Raw genomic sequence first — 20,194 nt, 5'->3', positions numbered from 1 at the left:
AACATTTAAATAAAGACTAATGTCCTAACTCTCACATATCTTCAGTAATACATCACTCACCCACAAGTACCAACTATCTGCAAAGCTACCGGGTAAAAAAATAAAAGCCTGAGGGCAGCAAAGTCAGATGTCCCAAAGAAGTAAATTCCATCACTGGGCTTCCATAAAGTTCAAGAGAAGAAAAGGTACAGAAATGAAAAGGACTGTCCGGAAAAATTCTAGAAACATTTTCAATTGTCCCTGATCATTTGTTTGCCACCACATATGTAAGTAATAAGGAAGAAACTATCCCTTCTATCCATGCAGAATACTTAGTTTTGTCAAGGCTCAGTTAAAATTTTTCAGAAGGGATTTTTAGCTAGACGACGACTACTACTACTACTACTACTACTACTACTACTACTACTACTACTACTACTAAGGGAAAAAAAATACAAAGAATGAAGACAAATAAGAGCTCAGATGATAGGTTCCTTAGGATTCTATCTGATGCATAGCTTAGTGACCATGGGACTCCACTCCTTTCCCTCCTGACACCTTGACCATGTTTGGAGAACTCTGCTTCGAAGCCTACAGTTCTCTCACCTGCCCTTTCCTTAAGCAGGGGAACTCCTGTCTTACTACCACAGACTTCCTTCTGTTCCCCTCCTTTCAAAGGAAGGACCACAAACAGTCTGTCATAAAACCATTAAATCAGGTAATCAATGGTTTACCAATAAGCTCTTGCCATGTAGTAGCAGAAACTTAATAATATTTACCATGTGCCAGAAAATTTCATTTAATTTCAACAACCCTTTTCACATTTCAGAAATGAGCAAAATAGAAACTTTAAGAGAGTAATGACTTGTCCAAGGAGATGAAGAAGGCGAGATTCTAACCCAGGTATGTGACCCTACTGCTCTCTTAAATCCAAGTCTACCTTGAATCTGGCAAATAAATATTTTAATAGTGTCTATATCAGAGACTAATTAAATTTTCCCTTAACAATATATACACACACATATTACTTCCATGGTGCTGGAAGCATTTCTCCTCTTCTGGTGAAACTATTTATTAGCAATAAAATAAACAACTGGCATAAACCATCTACAAATTAAAGACTCTTAATAACAAAACAAAAAAACAGAAATACTTAAAAGTGCAGGAGAAAAATAAATACTTATTTTCCTAAACCTGTAACTTTCAATAAGGCAATGGGAACAATATAACACATGCAAAATCTCATTACCATTTGTTTTCTGAGACAGTAACTTGTGGAGAGCTACAGACATTTATTTGCAAAGTTCAATTATAATTTTAGGAATGGTTCACTTCAAACATATGCAAAATAGCTTCTAACTAATGGAAAAGAAAGTCTCTCATACTTACCTCAATTTTTAAAAAGTCAAATATCCTTTCCTTTTCTTTTCAATGATAGTTATCATTGACTAAGACCATTGAATAAACAGGAAAAAAATATCTACATACATACCTGGATTGGCTCCTGCTGTTTAAAGACAGGGCCAAGTTCAGGTAGAATTAACTTGACATATTCTTCTTTGGTACATTCTTCAGCAATGAGTAGAACATTGGGCAAAACAAAAGGTACCATGTCAGGGTTTACAAATTCTGAAGTCAAACATGGCAAAATTCTCTGCACAATGACACGCTGAAAGGCAAAAAATGTTTTCATAAAACTAATCTTTATATCAGGTCTTTAGTATTAACATTGAAGTTAAGAGTCTAAAATCTTCAATCCCTTTGGGTAAGGTGACTATATAATTTATAGTTGAAACTGGGACACTTTTGAGAGTAAAATAGGGTGCTATTGCTAATTATGCCAGGACAAAAGACATAACTTGGGAACATCACAGATAAAGGGGGACATACGATTACCCTTCCTTTAGGAAATCTTCCCCAATTAGTCTTCACTAATACAGTTCTCCTCTTAATTTCTTCATTACTTATGATTCATACCACACATTGTTAATTGTTGTTTCATGCACATTAACCCTATCTACACTTACTGTAAAGCCCTTGAAAGCAAGGACAATATTTTGTTTCCCATTTATTCTCCACAGCATCTAAGTAAAGGGCTAGACAAACAGTGCATAACCAATGAATATCTGATAGATTAAACACTGAAGATATTTCTGCAAAGGAATTACTAGTTTTCCAGCCAGTGGCTTCTTTAGCAATCACTAATATTTTTATACCATATTATCCTCATGATTTAATAAGCCAGAAAATGGAGAGTAAAGGAATTGGAGAGACTAGTATCAATACTGCAGTATAACTGCTAGTGAGGCAGTGATTTCCACAATGACAGTTTACGGAATTCTCTTCTGATGTTTAATGTCCAAGTGCTGCCTTTGCATAGGTGGTATCCTTCCAATTTTTTACCCTATTTAATAATTTTTGGAGCACACACAAAAGGTCCACTAAACTTTTGTGACTTCAGTCTGTAGCCTTTTATAGTCACTTATATACCCCTGGCAAAAGTTACATTTTTTTTTTTTTTGGAAGCGTTATTATAGTAAGTCCAAGTAAATTTTAAATTCTATACTCCTGACTATATAATAACAAACTGATCAACAACAAACCTTGGGCAGTTTTGGCAGAACCTTTGGCAGTCCTTTGAAAAACTGTGATTTCTGAAGGTTATCTCTTTGGAATAAGGTATCAAAATACTGCAGTGTTACTGCACCAACATCATCAAAGAAGGGAATCTAAAAACAGAGAAACAGAATTATTCTGATAAGTATTAAAGTACTTCTCATATCTGAAACTGACACATTATGGTAAAAAAATATTCAGAAACATTTAGCGAAATGCTAAAGATCACTTAATAAAAATTCTAATTATAAAAATCAGAATAAGAAAGTAATAAATTATTTTTCTTTTCAAGGTCAGTTTTTCAGAAACAGTACCTGTGAGTTAGCTGCACAGTAACATTTTCTTTACATAACTAGTAAAACATTAAAAGATTAAGTAAAATATCTTGAGGGCATAAACAGTACCATTCATTAAAATCCATTGGTTAGGGGCTTCCCTGGTGGTGCAGTGGTTGAGAGTCTGCCTGCCAATGCAGGGGACACGGTTTCGAGCCCTGGTCTGGGAAGATCCCACATGCCGTGGAGCGACTGGGCCCATGAGCCACAATTACTGAGCCTGCGCACCTGGAGCCTGTGCTCCACAACAACAGAGGCCGCGATAGTGAGTGGCCCCCACTTGCCACAACTAGAGAAAGCCCACGCACAGAAACGAAGACCCAACACAGCCATAAATAAATAAATAAATAAACAAACAAACATTAAAAAAAAAATCCATTGGTTATATGAGTGAATTTGAAGGCTATGAATTCTTGGGGTGTCTAGAACTTCTGCATGCCTAACTGTAACTATTAGGTCTCTTTATTTGAAATTTTAAACTTTATATCAGAGCATTTACCTGCATAAATTGTTTAACTCTTTAAGATTAAAAGAAGATGAATATTTAATACATTCAAGAATACAGATGTTATCTGGGGACTATATCTGATTAAATCTTCAGATGCATTTAATCAACTTTAACTCATTTTTTGTCCCTCCATCTAAGGCAGGAATTCATATGCACTCACCTTTGTCATTTGATCTGCATCTGGTCTTACAGTTGGAGTTACGTTTAACAGTAGTTTTACATGCTCACGGACTTCCTCAGGTATATTTGTAAGTGAACTAGATCCTAAACGACTCAACTTCAAAAGAGTAATAATGTTAAATACGAATACAAAATATTCAAAAGACACACATTTATACTGTCAATAGTCCATTTAAGAAAACTTTTTGAGGGACTCCCCTGGTGGTGCAGTGGTTAAGAATCCACCTACCAATGCAGGGGACATGGGTTCGAGCCCTGGTCCAGGAAGATCCCACATGCCACGGAACAACTAAGCCCGTGCACCACAACTACTGAGCCTGCGCTCTAGAGCCCACGAGCCACAACTACTGAGCCCGAATGCCACAACTACTGAAGCCCATGTGCCTAGAGCCCAGGCTCTGCAACAAGAGAAGCCACCACAATGAGAAGCCCGCATACCGCAACAAAGAGTAGCCCCCGCTCACTGCAACTAGAGAAAACCCACGTGCAGCAACGAAGACCCAATGCAGCCAAAAATAAATAAAAAATAAATTAAAAAAAAAAAGAAAACTTTTTGAAATTTACTAAAAAATATATTTTTAGATTGAACAAAGGGCTAATTCTACTGTTGCAAGATAATTAAAACACATCTTTAATACCTGAAATTGTCTCTATTCCTAAAACAAAACACCCAGTATTTTAGACCATATTTCAATTTTCACTCTAGTAAATAAATGCCATGATTAAAGTTGTAGTAACAAATATTAATCCTAAGAATTACTTTTGTTAAGTTGACTTTATGAAAACTTAAAATATGAGACACTCATCTCAGTTTAGAGAATTTTCTGAACATATTTTGGAAAAAAACAAACACTTAATACATTTTTAATGCAAGAAAATGTTTAAAGGCAAATACCTGATCCAACTGTCTACTGAAACTCTTGTAAATATCTTGCTTGTTAACTTCAAATATAGCTTTCCCTTTATTAAATACAGCATACATGACAGTTCCTAAAGAGTACATATCACTGGCTGTTTCACAGCTCACAGAAAGTATGTATTCAGGAGCCAAATATTCAGGATTTGGAAGACACAATGATGGTAAATTTGGGTCCCATTCTTTACATGGAAACTTAGGCTATAAAAAGACAGAAAAGGGATTACATAGATTAAATAGTTAAATTAAAGCAAACCACTGTCAAGTAGTAACAATTTAGTTTTAAATTCATACTCAGTCATGCAAGTAAAAATGTCACCATCACTTTCAATTCTAAATTTCCCCAAATCCCAAAACTAGAAAGTGCATGAAACAAGTTAAGAGATAAGAATAAGAACTCTTATAACTTTGAGATTATTGGCGCTCTCTCCCAGAAGACAAATTATCACTACACTATACAATGCATTATGAATACGGAAAGGTCTGGCCTATGTTTTCTGATACACAGGCTTCAAATTTATGAGTTCAAATAGATTATTGTTTGAAACCTTGTTCTTTCACCAACTAGCTATGTGACTTAGTTAACAGGTTCAAAGGGATGTTGTAAGATAAAAGTATGGAAAACAGAGCCAGCACAGTGCCTGATGCATAGTATGTACTCAACCAATACTAATTCTTTCTGCTTCCCTTAAAAATGTTTACTTAAATTAGAAATGTATTTTAGGTCAAAGCATGGTTGTTAAAGGTAACAACTATATTGTAAAAATTTGAAATATTGCAGTGTTTTCCTAAGTATAAATAGGCAGGTTTCATAATCACTAAGTAACAGTTGCTTTTTAACCAGAAAGACTGGGTTTAAATCCTAGCTCTACCACTTACCACTTGTCTGAACTTAGGCAAATTATTTTATTCTATGAGTCTAACTTACTCATCTGTATTATTCCCATACCTCACTGAGTCGTTGTGAGGATAATAAGTAAATACACAAGAAGTGTTCAGAAAAGCGCTTCAATAAATGTTACCCATTATTATCACTGCTATTGTTATCATGCTCCTTAAAGAAGAAACACTGCTAGAGATTCACAATGTTTGTTTGTGTATCTGACACTCTGAGGGAAAAAAATCTACTTAACCCAATAGTGCTCAAATTTGCTTAACTCTAGTACTTTCTTCTCAAGTAACATTACTGAGGAATTAATGAGCTAAATATTCATAGGTACAATGAACACTAGAAATTTTCTATAAAGCTATACATTTAAACATACCATTGTACCACATAGCCTATTTCTACGCATTTATCAGGCTTATAAATTCTCTAATCTATTTCAGATGCAATCACAAATTTCCAGAGCTTTAAAAAATGAGAAGAATAAAACCTTCATTACCTCTTGTTCAGAAGGATTGGTCGATGATATACAAAAATCAAAGCCCATTATTTTCCAGGCTCCACTTTTATTCAAAATTATATTTTCAGGTGTAACATTTCCATGAACCATTTTCACACTGCTATGCAAAAATGACAATCCTTCAGAAACCTGTAAATGGAAATAAAAGACATTTTTAATAAAACTCCTTTCAATTACAATAATAAATCTCATAATAATCAAATTTGCTGCTTCTCCCAATAAAAATTTTTTACACGCCAGGTAACAAATTTCATAAATGCAAAAGTATAGATATTCTCAGTTGCCAGAGCATTCTAAGCATTAGCAAGAAAAACCCAATTGTAAAAACAGAGGACAACTATTTATTAAGTTCCTTTCTATACGCACAAAAGCAAAAGAAAAGACAGTAATAAAAGCACTTTGCTACCCAAATTCATTTAGTTCCTGAATTTGAAAAGCGAGAGAATCTTTGGTTTCTTACTTAAAGACAGTAAATATCAAGAAATACCTTTTTCAATTTGATTCTAATTCTTAATATTTTTATATATTTATACTTCATATTGAAATTAAGTTTTTCTGAATAGCATTGTACTCAGTTTTCAAACATTAACTGATATTCACTCATTCTCACACTGGATTAATATTTTGTATTTGTGCCTGAGATTACCATGGAATTTGTTAACAAAAAGTGAAAACTGGATTTGAAAGGGCCAACGTACCAAGTATGCCAGTTCCTCAAAAACTTAAAAATAGAATTACCATAGAATCCAGCAATTCCACTTCTGGGTATATCCCAAAAAGAACTGAAAGCAGGGTCCTGAAGAGATATTTGTTCACCCATGTTCATAGCAGTATTACGATAACCAAGAGGTGAAAGCAACCCAAGTGTCCATCAACGAATGAATGAATAAACATAATGTGGTAAATACATACAACAGAATATTATTCAGCCTTCAAATAGGAAAGAAATTCTGACACACACTACCACATGGATGAACCTAGAGGATATTATGCTAACTGAAATAAACCAGTCACAAAAAGAAAAATACTGCATGATTCCAATTATATGAGTAGTCAAACTAATAGAGACAGAAAGTAGAATGATGGTTGCTAGGGGCTGGGAGGTATGAGAGGTGGGGTGTGAGGAGTTATTGTTTAATGGGTACAGCTTAAATTTTGCAAGGTGAAAAGAGTTCTGGAGATGGATGGAAGTGATGGTTGCACAAGAATGTGAATGTACTTAAACTGTACACTTAAAAATGGCTAAGATGGCAAATTTTATGTTATGTGTATTTTACCACAATTAGAAAATATATACTGTTAAGAGAATAAGATAAGCCACAGACTAAGAGAGAATATTTTTAAGTCATGTATCTGACAAAGAACTTGTGTCCACAATATATAAAGAAATCTCAAAACTCAATAACAGAAAACAAACAACCCATTTAAACAATAAGCAAAAGATCTGAACAGACATGTCACCAAAAAAGACACTCAGATGGCAAGGAAGCATATAAAAAGGTGTTCAACATCATTATTCATTAAGGAAATGCAAATTAAAACTCCAATGAGATACCACTGCACACATATTAGAATGGCTACAATTGAGGGAATTCCCTGGCGGTCCAGTGGTTAGGACTCCATGCTTTCACTGCCGAGGACCTGGGTTCAATCCCTGGTCAAGGAACTAAGATCCCACAAAAAAAAGAATGGTTACAATTGAAAGGGCCAACCATACCAAGTTTTGCAAAGATGTGAAAAAAATGTAACTTTTATACACTGCAATGGGAATGTAAAATGGTACTATCATTTGGAAAACAGTTTTTCAGTTTCTTAAAAAATAAAATATACACATACCATTTGATCCAGCCATTCCACTCCTAGGTAGTTAACCAAGAGAAATGAAAGCATACGTCCATACAAAAACTTGCATATGAATGTTCATAGCAGCTTTATTTGCAATAGCCCAAAATTGGAAACAACCCAAATGATCAACAACAGGTGAATGGATGAGCAAACTATGATATACTACTCAGTAATAAAAGAAATATTGATATGCACAACTATATGAATGAATACCAAAATAATCAGATTGATTGAAAGAAGCCAGGCCAGAAAAAGAGTACATATTGTATGATTTCATTTACAAAATTCTAAAAATACAAACTGATTTAGTGACAGAAAGTAGTCAGTGGCTTCCTAGGGTGAGAGACAGAAGACAGCAAGGAGCAGGAGGGGAGGACCGCAATGGGTATGAGGAAACTTTGGAAGGTCCATATGTAAATTGTTTTGATTGTAGTGACGGTTCCACCTATAAACTTAAAAAACTGTATATTTTAAACATGTGAAGTTTACTGTATGCCAATTAATTATACCTTAACAATACTGTTAAAAATAATGAATAAAATGATCTCTGCCCCCCAAAAACAAAGAATCTACTGTATCAATTCACTCTCTAAAGCCGAAGATATTTTGGTAAGCAGGGGAAGGAAAATCAGAAAAAGTGGATGGACTTAACGGATGCACTGTGAAGGTTCACAATTCAAAAACATTAAAAAGGAACCACCACATCCACCAATCAACAAGTGCTCTTCTCCAAAGGTTACTAATGTTATGTTTCATACATTAAAAAGATAGTTTAAGCCTAACAATAAACTGTAGAAAAATTCTAGAACATAGAAATAATTTTTAAATTACTGAGAAGATCTAAAGGTTTACATAAAGCAGTTTATACAGCTAAATTTGAAATGGCTAAAAACAATTTTGAAGGAAAATATTCAATCCACATGATGAATAAAAATACATACCTGAAGCAAACCATATTTAGTTTCTACATCATAAAGTTTATAATCCTTAATGTCTGGAGATACAGGGGAAGGTAGATTTTCCCAGTTACCCAGAACATTGGCTAAGCTGGCAAAAACTGGTTCCGTACAAAATGCCAAGCAATCCCTGTTTTAAAAAAGAAAAATATTAGTGGTCCTATTTAACTATCAACAAGAAGGTGGACAATTTTAGATTTATTTTCAGCATTAATATAACACACTTAGGCCAATAAAGCAAAGTTAGGAAGCTTTGTATATGAATTCCACTGGATAAATCATTCAGTCTTTTAAGTGTTATAACAGCTGTGATACATTTTTTAAATTTAAAAAGTCAGGAAATAAAAATTGTATCAACTGTGCATTTTGAATGATTGATATTCTTTATGGAAAACCAATGAATTAATTTAACATACTGTTACATTATACCTATGATATTACCCTTATTTCTAAGGCTCTAAATCTCAGAATATGCTCAAAGGAACCTGTAGATTTCCCACAGACACCTCTGGAGCAATGAGTCAGGAAGAGGGACAGGGCATAGCTCCAGCTCCCACAGGACGGTCACTTTTTTTTTTTTCACTGTTAAGAGCAAACACCTGGGTGAGGGAAGGGTCCTGAATTACATCTCTTGGGACCTTTGTGAGCTGTTGGAACCCTGGAAGGGCACATCATTTTTGCATCTCTAGGACTGTCTTTTGCTCCTGTAAACAATGTGAAAACCCTTTTGTTCTTGCTTTGGGAAACATGGCATCCTGTGGTGTCTTCTAGGGCAGGGGTCCCCAACCCTCGGGCCGCGGCCTGTTAGGAACCAGGCCGCACAGCAGGCGGTGAGCGGCGGGCCAGGGAGCGAAGCTTCATCTGCCGCTCCCCATCGCTCGCATTACCTCCTGAACCACCCCCACCCCCGTCCATGGAAAAACTGTCTTCCACGAAACCAGTCCCTGGTGACAAAAAGGTTGGGGACCACTGTCCTAGGGTACTTTGCAAGCCCTGATGTCCACTTGTCCTCCACAGCACATTGCCAGGACAAGCATGACATGTGTGTGCTCGGTGCGGGGGAGGCGGGGGGGGGGGGGGGGGAGCGGGGGGGCGTTCCTGTTTCCCGGTGGGTGAGTAGGAGTGACCGTGGAGCCTGTGTGCAGAGGATCAGCAGGGCTTCCCCAGGTTGCTGAGCGGCAGGACGTGTCAGGAGATGTGACGTCCTGGCCAGAGCACGGCCACATGGACACACCTGGAGCTCGGGGAGCTCCCTGGCAGGAGGTCCATGTGGAAGATCTCAGGACCGGGCAGTCAGGTCCAGATGCCAGTGGGAGTGACTAGCCTGATGACTACTTCAATCTCAGAGCACCTTTGCTTTTTTATCTATTTTATGTATCATTTTTAAAGGTGTCACAAGTTTCCAATTTTTTTAATTACTGTTCTTTGATTTTTATTTATTTTATTTTATTTTTTGGCTGTGCCACACAGCTTGCGGGATCTTAGTTCCCCAACCAGGGATCGAGCCGGGGCCCTCAGCATTAGTAACATTCAATAAGCCTTCAATAAGTCTAATAGAGTAATGACCAAGAGCTCAAGCTCTGAATACAAATACCCAACTTCAAGTCCCAGCATCTCTATTCCTTGTCGGTGACTTTGGACACTTTGAGCCTCACTTTGCCCATTTGTAAACTGGTGATAAAAGACCACCTTGAAAGGTTACTGCAAAGATCAAATGAGCAAATGCATATAAAATACATAGCAGGTTGACTAAAATGTAAGCTCAATAAATGTTTACAATTGCTATTGTAATTACCAACTGTCTGAGATTCAAGTCCTAACATTTTGGACTTTGGCTTAGGCTCTGGCAATGAAGAACTACAAGGCAGTGCGGTAACAAAGCTATACCAAGCCTCTGCACCTGGACAGTAACTGTTTAATGGCAAATATGCCTTTTGCTGTTCTGTCAGTAATACTTGAGTTACTTTTCTTTCACTTTGAACCCATTTTTCAAATGAAAGCATATGCAGAAGTTCAATATGTATGAGTGATCAAGACAGAGCTGCTTAGGTTGAAGAAGAAAGTTACACTGTCCTCCCTGCTCAGTTATCAATAAAGATGATGATCTTGATCTTGTTCTTGATTCCCACACTAAGCTCATTAACACAGTGGACACAGGCTTTCGTTTGCTGAACTGCACTGGAGGAAAACTGCTCAAAAACCCCTTAGTCTTCTCTACAGTTTCCAATGATTCCCAGGACTCGTTTATTTTAGCAACTCTTATTTTTTTCCTTTTCTGTCTTGTCCCCAAAATCATCCTTGGTCATATCAATATTCGTAAGATTATTCTTCAAGCTTGAAGGCCTTATTATCTTTCATGAATATTTATTTCCATCATCATTACAAACAGTTACACACCAGAAGGGCTAAATCCTCTCTCAAGGACCACCTCCCCCAACCGCAGCTGTTTACTAGCCATTCATCTCCCACCCTTTTACTACCACCACCTAACCTAGCTTCCCAGTACCTTTATTCAACAAATTTGAAGTATTCAGTTCTGACTACACTTTATTCCTGTCTTTCTCCCTACTACCTCAACAATAAACTATCGCCCTTACTACCCTTTACTGGGCAAACCCTTATTAACCCTGTAGGCGCCATCACAGGTTTCTTTTACTCTCTTGCTTATGTCGTAAGCTGAAGGAAAAAATAGAAAACCCAAGTCTTTGTAGACTCATAGCCTAAAGATACATAGTATACTTTATTTAACCTCGCTCTTTTTATTTTTCAAGAACATCCCTTCATAGCCCTCTTATATTAACTCCTCATTCCATTAACTCCTTATTCCTTTACCTGCTACTCGTCTATTATCCATGTTCTATCTTGAAAAAGTAAAGTTCATCGAACATGAATGATCTCATTTCCCTACACTTTACCTCAGTATATTAGTGATTTGCAACTATCCTCCTGAAATTTCCTTTGAGTTCCTCCTATGGGACTTTATTCACATAATGATGTCTTCTCTGCTGGGTTCCTTTCTAGCTTCCAAACTGCCATCCTACTGAAATTACTGAATATCACTAACAACCTCTCACTAGTCAAATGCAATGGATTCTTCTCAGTCCTTATTTCCTTTTTATTTGGTGGTCCCCAGTGTTAGGGAGTCCTTTCTTCCCTCCTTTGGCTTCCATAACATGTTGCCAATTTTTCTCCTGTCATACGACAGGATCCTTCCGATTTCTTTTGCTGGCTCTTCTTTCCCCTCTACATTTCAAGTTCTGTCCTCACTACTCTGCTCTTTTGACTCATGCTCTTGAAATTCATTTTTTTTCATGGTTTTAATTACTACCTATATTTTACTCACCCCCATATACATCACCAACTCTGAACTTTCACCTGGATTACTTTTCTTTTTATTTATTTATTTAAAAAATTTTTTTGATGTAGATCATTTTTAAAGTCTTTATTGAATCTGCTATAATATTGCTCCTGTTTTATGTTTTGGTTTTTTGGCCCTGAGGCATGTGGGATCTTAGCTCCCCAACCAGGGTTTGAACCCGCACCCCCAGCACTGGAAGGCAAAGTCTTAACCACTGGACTGCCAGGGAAGTCCCTGGATTATTTTCTATAGCACATTTCTTTTGGATGATTCCAGTGTCATCTCCACATTATTAAGTCATTAAAAACCAGAAGTTATTTTTTTCCTTCCCTAAAGCGTTCCTATTTCTATCAATGCTACTGCAATTTTTACAACCTTTCAATGAAAATGCCTTAAAGTAATCTTTGAATTATCTCTCTTCATGAACGCCAATAAAGCCCTAGTCCTATAATATTTAAATCACTATAAAAGAAGCTGCAGGGACAGAGAAAGATATAAAACACTAGCCTTTCTCCCTTCAAGAGATTTAAAACGTAATGATGAAATACAAGTTAGGGACTTCCCTGGTGGCGCAGTGGTTAAAAATCCACCTGCCAATGCAGGAGACACAGGCTCGATCCCTGCTCCGGGAAGATCCCACATGCCGTGGAACAACAAAGCCCGTGAGCCACAACTACTGAGCTTGTGCTCTAGAGCCCGCGAGCCACAACTACTGAGCCCACGTGCCACAACTACTGAAGCCCACGCGGCTAGAGCCCGTGCTCCGCAACAAGAGAAGCCAACGCAATGAGAAGGCTGCGCACCGCAACGAACAGTAGCCCCCGCTCGCCGCAACTAGAGAAAGCCCACACGCAGCAACGAAGACCCAATGCAGCCAAAAATAAGTTAATTAATTAATTAAATTTTTAAAAAAAATCCTACTTTATCCTCAGTCGGCTAAATATTGAGTCACCATATGATCCAGCAAGTTGGCTCCTAGGTTGTACACCCAAGGGAAATGAAAACGTATGTCCACACAAAAACTTGTACACAAATGTTTACAGCAGCAGTATTCATAAAAACCAAAAAGGAGAAACAACTCAAATGCCCATCAACTGATGAACAGGTAAACAAAATGTGCTATATTCATACAATGGAATATTAAAAAAAAAAAAGAAATACAAGTTAAAATAACAAAGGTGGGTAGGTTCTGATAGGTGACACTATAACTACTGATAGAAAACACTCTAGAGGAAATAGCACAAACAAGCATGGAGTCAGGAAAGCTCAGGACAAGTGTGACCAACAAAACTTAGTCCACTTTGAGATAGAGGGTTCATAATAGTGAGTGTTACGTAAGAAGACAACAACTATAATCTTCTTCTGGGTTTATTTACACAAGGAAGGGCAGTAAAATATTATCATGATAAGAGACATAAAATAAGTATATTTCTGGGTAGGCACAGCATAGGCTCAGGAATCAGGGTGCCATAACTATGTGGCTTATGTAGTAGCAGCTCCAATCCTCAGTTCTTCTATATAGTTGTTGAGAATTAAATAAGTTAAACAAATACAAAAAATTTAGTACAGTTTTTCACATGGTAAACATTAGATTTTTTTCTTTTAGGTTCAAAGAAAAGATCTTGTGTCTTTGGGGGAAGTGAGTAAGTGACAGTGGGTTACTAAGATTCTAAAGTAAGAACTATGTAGAAATCCAAAATATAAAATAGATAAAAACCAAACTGTCCTGGTTGACGGGAGATGGGAAGCCTGGGCCCCTGCCAGCTAGGTTTCTCCCCCTGCCTCTTCTTTCCCTATCCTTAAAATCCTAGGGTCCACAGAATGCATTGGCAAACCATTTGGTTAAGATCTGATTTAAGAGAGGGGAATACAGTCTGCTAAGTAGGAAGGAAGGAATAAATTAGGGGTTATGAGTAATGTGGAAAAGATTTATATAGCTGGGTATCTAAAGGAGTTATTGAAAGCACCAAGGCTTGAGGATCCAGTTAAGATTACACAACATAAATTCTGTTTTCTTGTCATTCTCAGCAACAGTTCCCAAGCTCATTTTGAGAAAAAGAGATAGTAGAGTAACTGAGGACTATGAACTGACATACTGGACGTAGTAAAAGGTTAAACGTCGAGAACAGTACTACCTGGAATACACATAAAAATAGCCTCTGAATATTGAATCAATGAAAAGGGGGCAATGAATTCTAGCAAATTAACAAGAAAAATTACTTTCACGCAGGGACTGTATTCTATACTTCTCTCGCATCTTCCATTTGGACTGCTGTAGTCTTGAACATAGAGTAAGCAAATACAGACTCATGGCAAATGTGAAGAAAACTTTTATTAATATTTCAAAAAGAGACATATACATAGAATATTCAAATAAATTTCAAAGAAGTAACTAATCCATAAGAACTCAACACTCAGTTGATAAGAACTTTTCACTGACAGTATACTGTATAGATAGATTTCAAACATAAAGTTTTTTTAAAAAAAACTATTTGTTTAGGAAATCTCTTATGTAAGTTTTCATAAAAATTTACCTGGATTCTTCTAAAGGATGTTGGACAGTAAGAAGTCGAGGGTGTCGTAGTCGAGTTAACTGTTGGACTCCTCGTTTTAGAGAATCGATGATTTGATCCTTTTCAAATTTTTGATATTTGTCAATCAGCTTTTTATCAAAGACAAAAACAGCTACTTCCTAATGAAAGAAATGTGTAACTAATTAATCAAGAATATATAAAAGCAATAAAATTTTATTTGAGTGTCACAACAGTCTACAAAGAGAAATAACTTAAAACGGTGCATTTTAGCACCATTGTTAATACTTTTCTGATATTAAAAAGTTGGTTTCTTCATAATTACTAAAGTTAAATATTTTTAGAGTTATAAGACTAAGAACCCTCATCTAAGGAGAACATAGGAAAATCTCCATCTTTCAACTCTGGTATCAGAGATACACACAAACTGTGTGTAATGTGTTGTCTCCTATGTAGTAATCTCTTATTTTACTGGAATTCAAATAAAAGTTAAAATGTTAAAAAATTCAAAATGCTTTTCATAGTGATAACCCTGGATTATACTTCAGAGTCTTGAAATACTTTTTAAAAGAAATGTCTTACATGTCAGGGAGTGCTTATTTATACAAAAACTCAATTTGTAAGCATCTTTTACATATGAATAACCCATACTCTTTCTCTCTCTCCTCTTGTTAAGGGCAGTAACTGGGAATGGTTACCAGCACGGGAAACTGCTCCCCTATCGTCTCTCTGAGATCAGTCACAGCTTATTTTATACTACTAAAAGCACACAACCTCCTTAACCACCTTCTCTCTTTCATTCTCTCTCAGTTGCACAAAGAAAACAGTTCCCATCAAGTTACCTAATCTTAACAAATCAGTCAAAAAATAGCCGTATTGATAGACGATATATTACAACTGTGTAATACATCAGTGATGCTGCTAGCTCTCCATCATAAATGCAAAGAAAACTGATAAAGTTGGAAGTAAAATTAGCAAAGAATCAATGCTAGCCCTCCAAAATTCTATGGAAGACTTTGAATGACTCTTTCAGAGCTCTGTGTCTCTTTCAAATGCTTTTAATTAAACCTACTACTACTCAACTATCTTTGAGTTGATACCAAGACAGTATCTTTCCATTTTATTGCTGTTCTCTTCTAATTATTTTTGCTACATTATGATTATTGCCTTCACAAGTTAGCCTGGCAACCTATTTACATAACGGAGATTCACTGCAGAAATCCAAATCAGTAAATTCCTCAAAACACAACTTGTTTTAAGTTGGAGCCTCCTTAGACATATATAGATAAGTTAAGGATTTTAGAGGATTGAGGCTCTGAAAAGTTATAACGTAAAGGGACTATATTAGTGACTCAAATCGAACACCCTATTCCCCAAGCATCTGTGTACTTTTTAGGAATTATTCCACTCTTCACAGCAACCCATGAGACAAGTTATTATCCTCACTTCACAGATGAGGACACTGTGGAAAAGATAAACATATTATCTAAGATCTCACAATTGGTAAGATGAAGAATCAAGATTCAAACCCAGTCAGTCCAACTCTAGGGGTCACTTTCTTAGCCAATACACCATTCTGTCTCCCCAGAAATAACAGGGCCAATAAATAAGACCCTAGTAAAACATGATATATGCCTTCAGTAAAACTATTTGAGTGAGAGCTTTAAATAGCACTCATATATATACTGCCTTCACAAGTTAACCTGGCATATACATATACACATACACACACACAAACACAAAATATTAGCTCTTTTGATCATTTTGAGACACAGAACAGGAGCTAACAGCATTACGTAATATTAACTTGAACTAAAAACAAATGACCTACAAGTTCAAGTTCCCACCTCACTATTCATGTGTACAATTTTTAGTAAGTGTTCCAACATATTTTATAAATGCATCTAATTGAAATGTGTTTATTTTTTCAAGATGTTTTAAGTCTTTAAAAAAAGATTACATGAAGTAACTTCTGAGCTCCTACAGATTCACCACTCTAAAGGCAGAACACTACAGTTCATAAAGAAAAAAAACACAACTCTCTCTGACATTCATTTATTGTTTTAGGTCAAAAATGAAAGATTCCTACATAGATCAGAACAGGTTATCAACTATCTTAAAAATATTTTCTTTGTTCGGGGCTTCCCTGGTGGCGCAGTGGTTGAGAGTCCGCCTGCCGATGCAGAGGACACGGGTTTGTGCCCCGGTCCGGGAAGATCCCACATGCCGCGGAGCGGCTGGGCCCGCGAGCCATGGCCGCTGAGCCTGCGCGTCCGGAGCCTGTGCTCCGCAACGGGAGAGGCCACAACAGTGAGAGGCCCGCGTACCGCAAAAAAAAAAAAAAAAAAATTTCTTTGTTCGGATCAGTTAATTAAAATTAACCAATGTCAACAAAGTAATGACTAATTAACTAACCTTTAGGCCTCATACTGACTCCTTAAAAGAAAACTCTTAGCCTGCACCTTGAAACCTTTCAACAGAATAGACTATCATCTAATTTCTAAATTTGTCTTTCCTGTACTACTTCACTATACTACTCCCTCTGCTAACACATATCACTTGTATAAAAATCCTATCCGTCTATACCTATATGTATATTACAAGCTTCTTGAAGAAAGAAACCATGCCATAAGTGTCTCTGTACCCACCACAGGATCTTCACCTAAAAGATACTCAGATGTTCATTGCCTACTGATGGTCAGTAAAGATAAGCAACTACTCGAAGCATTTCATTATCATGTTGAATTAAAACCGTTTTCAACTTTTCATTATGAAAATTTTCAAATATACAAAAAAAAATGAGGTAGTGCAATCATCCAATATATCTTCCACTTAAGATTCAACAACCGTTAATGCTAATTAAAATGTGAGGCCCTTTTTGCAAAATTACAAATAATACCAAATATAAAATAATGTAAGCAACATTTGGCACTCTATTGTTTATTCACTTAATATTTTTAAAAATACATTGGCAAAGAGAGTTACCCATAAATAAAAAGTATTTTTCTCAATAGCCTATCTTTAAACAGAAAAGGATATGAAATAAATTATCTTTTCTAAAAATTAATATTTGTCATAATGGAGGCTGTCTTTTGATATAGACCTAATTTATAATTTTTAAAAGCTACTTTGCTTACTATAACTACAAAGTTGAACTCTCACTGAAAACAAGATAATTTAAGTAATAAAATCTGAGTTAGTATACACCAATGTATCTAGGATTCCCTAATAGCAATCATGAACTCCACTAACCTATTCCTCAGAGCCACCAGAGATGGTTTTTGAAACATAGACATTCCCTGAAATCCTTTATTTTATGGGCCTTTCAGGACTGGCTGGTGGTAACTCCAAGCATCATGTTCTTCTTTTTTTTGTGTGATTTTGGAACAATGTTCCTTTCTCAAAACAATAAAACAAAATATAAGTTTTTATTTAGATTAAGTTAAAAATAAGTTGAGATGACTGAGAGATAACAAGATATACTCCTTAAAATTACTAGAGATAGTCTATGATCATTTTTGATCTAAGCAACTTGACTAGCACATTCACCTTTGCACAATGGTTTCCTTTACATTAAAGCTGTTAATATTTTAGAATTTAACTATTTATAATAATTTAATTATGCCTCTGTCTACACAATATTAGCAAGCTTTACCCCATGGACACTGGCATCTAGAATAACATAATGTAAATTCTGTAATAAGGAAGGGACTGTGTCCAAGCCTACATGTAGTAGAGTGGATAAATATGAATAGGTAAATTTTTACTGCATGATTTTAAAAAATTGATCAATCTTTATTATCCTCATATGAATAGCAATTTAACTGAGGGTGTTACGAAGCTTATGAAGCAGGGCAAAAGAAATAGGCCAACAAGTATGACTTTTAAGGCAAAATAAGACTGAAGTTGCCTTATTTTTTTAAAAAAGAACTACTCCAAAGCTGGATAAAAAAGATCGTAATAAATGTGGGACACTAGAAGACTCCTAATAAATGTTAAATCCATTTGAAGAGTAGTCACCTGGCAACACAGAATCTTGTGTCAAGATAAACAGAAATGCTTAATAAATAAATGCATGAATAGCCTGAGAACCAGGCAAAATTTTATATATAAACATACACACACGCACACGTATTTTTTAAAACATTTTCCCCCCAAATAAATCCCTTGGCTTGACATAGGAGAGTTGAAAGAGATTTCAAAATGTTGAGCTATTCTTTTACTTGAAAAGAAGTAAAAGTTATATATACAGGTGGGACAGAAACTATTTATGTAGTGCTTTTATTACAAATTATTTAAATACATAGCAGCCTTTATAGTTATAGTATTCCTATCTAACAGATACGGTGATGGTATTTCAATTTTAAAGGACATATATATGAAGCAAACGTTTCTCACTTATATATACAGTTTGACCAAAAAAATTTCCCTTTAATGACTTGTTTAAATAAAGTCTAATTAAAAATTAGAAAAGCTAATGAAATCCAGTGCAGGGCATTTGTCTCAGAAATCTCTCTTAAATATTCTTTAAAAAGGAAATAAGGATATATTTGAAAAGAGTGTCTATGTTTATAAAACCATTTTAGTCCTAAATATGCTACTCTGTAGAAAGACTAAGTCAGCTTCAAAGCTATAAGAGAAATACAGCAGCATAAACTCTAAGCCTAGCAACTATCTACTAGACATTATAAAAGTTCAAGAGGTAGGGGAGCAGGAAATATTTCACTGAATTTTCAAAAATTAAATAGCCCTTTTTAGTTCAAAAGACTAACTATGGAAAGGTTTGGGCAGAGATGTGGAGATCTATAACTGCTGGTGGATGTGTACATTGGCACAAACACTCTGGAAAGCTTTTTGGCACTGAACAGATACATACACTATTACCTAGCAATTCCATATCTAGGTAACATGTCATATATGCCAACAGCATACAACAATGTTCACAGCAGTACTCTATATATCAATGAAAAGAAAAATTGCTATGTTCAACTACATAGATGTATTTCATGAAAATAAATTTAAGAAAAGGGAGCCAAACACAAAAGTACATGCTATGGTTCCACCTAAACAAAATTCAAAAACTGGCAAGATTATTCCTAAGTGTCAAAGGACAGGAGAGCAGTTAGCCCTGGAGAGAAGGGGTGGGGTTCGGGCGGGGGGAGGTAATAAATGTGAAGAGACATGAGTATTAGCAGTGTTTTCTTGATATGGATGCTGGGTACACAGGTGTGTTCACGGTGAACATTCAAAAAGCTGCTCACTCATGATCTGTGCACTATTCCACATGTGAGTTCTTAAAAATAAGTTTATATTTTAAAAATTAGACAACTTAAATTCCCTAAATGTCACCTTGAAATGTTTTATAGCATCTCTAGAAAGACATTCTAGAAAGAGTAATGGTTAAGAACTAAGAGCTGCTTCTAAATAAACACTCAAAAAGGAAACTAAATAGCACTTGAGCCTAAATAGTAGCTTCCAGTGCTAATAAGCTGTATTTAAAGATCTATCCATTTCAACATGTTTACATGTTGTATTTGGTTAAGTTTATCTAAATAATAACTTTT

The 20,194-nt window shown here is 35.8% G+C and overlaps 1 protein-coding gene across 3 annotated transcripts in view; it reads right to left on the bottom strand.

The window, feature by feature from the left end:
* Positions 1 to 20,194, bottom strand: part of SCYL2 (SCY1 like pseudokinase 2) — a 59,879-nt gene that overhangs the window by 19,511 nt on the left and 20,174 nt on the right. For all 3 annotated transcript variants that reach the window (XM_060025453.1, XM_060025451.1, XM_060025452.1), the window contains exons 3-9: positions 14,634 to 14,791; positions 8,727 to 8,871; positions 5,920 to 6,069; positions 4,514 to 4,735; positions 3,599 to 3,715; positions 2,583 to 2,708; positions 1,472 to 1,648 (exon numbers count right to left, since the gene is read on the bottom strand). In XM_060025453.1, coding sequence (XP_059881436.1) covers positions 1,472 to 1,648; positions 2,583 to 2,708; positions 3,599 to 3,715; positions 4,514 to 4,735; positions 5,920 to 6,069; positions 8,727 to 8,871; positions 14,634 to 14,791 — 1,095 coding nt within the window. The remainder of the gene's footprint in view (positions 1 to 1,471; positions 1,649 to 2,582; positions 2,709 to 3,598; positions 3,716 to 4,513; positions 4,736 to 5,919; positions 6,070 to 8,726; positions 8,872 to 14,633; positions 14,792 to 20,194) is intronic.

The sequence above is a fragment of the Delphinus delphis genome, chromosome 11, assembly GCF_949987515.2.
Source record: "Delphinus delphis chromosome 11, mDelDel1.2, whole genome shotgun sequence".
In the NCBI taxonomy this organism is placed as follows: domain Eukaryota; kingdom Metazoa; phylum Chordata; class Mammalia; order Artiodactyla; family Delphinidae; genus Delphinus; species Delphinus delphis.
The sequence above is the reverse complement of the archived record's forward strand: the minus strand, read 5'-3'. Positions and strand labels throughout refer to the sequence as shown.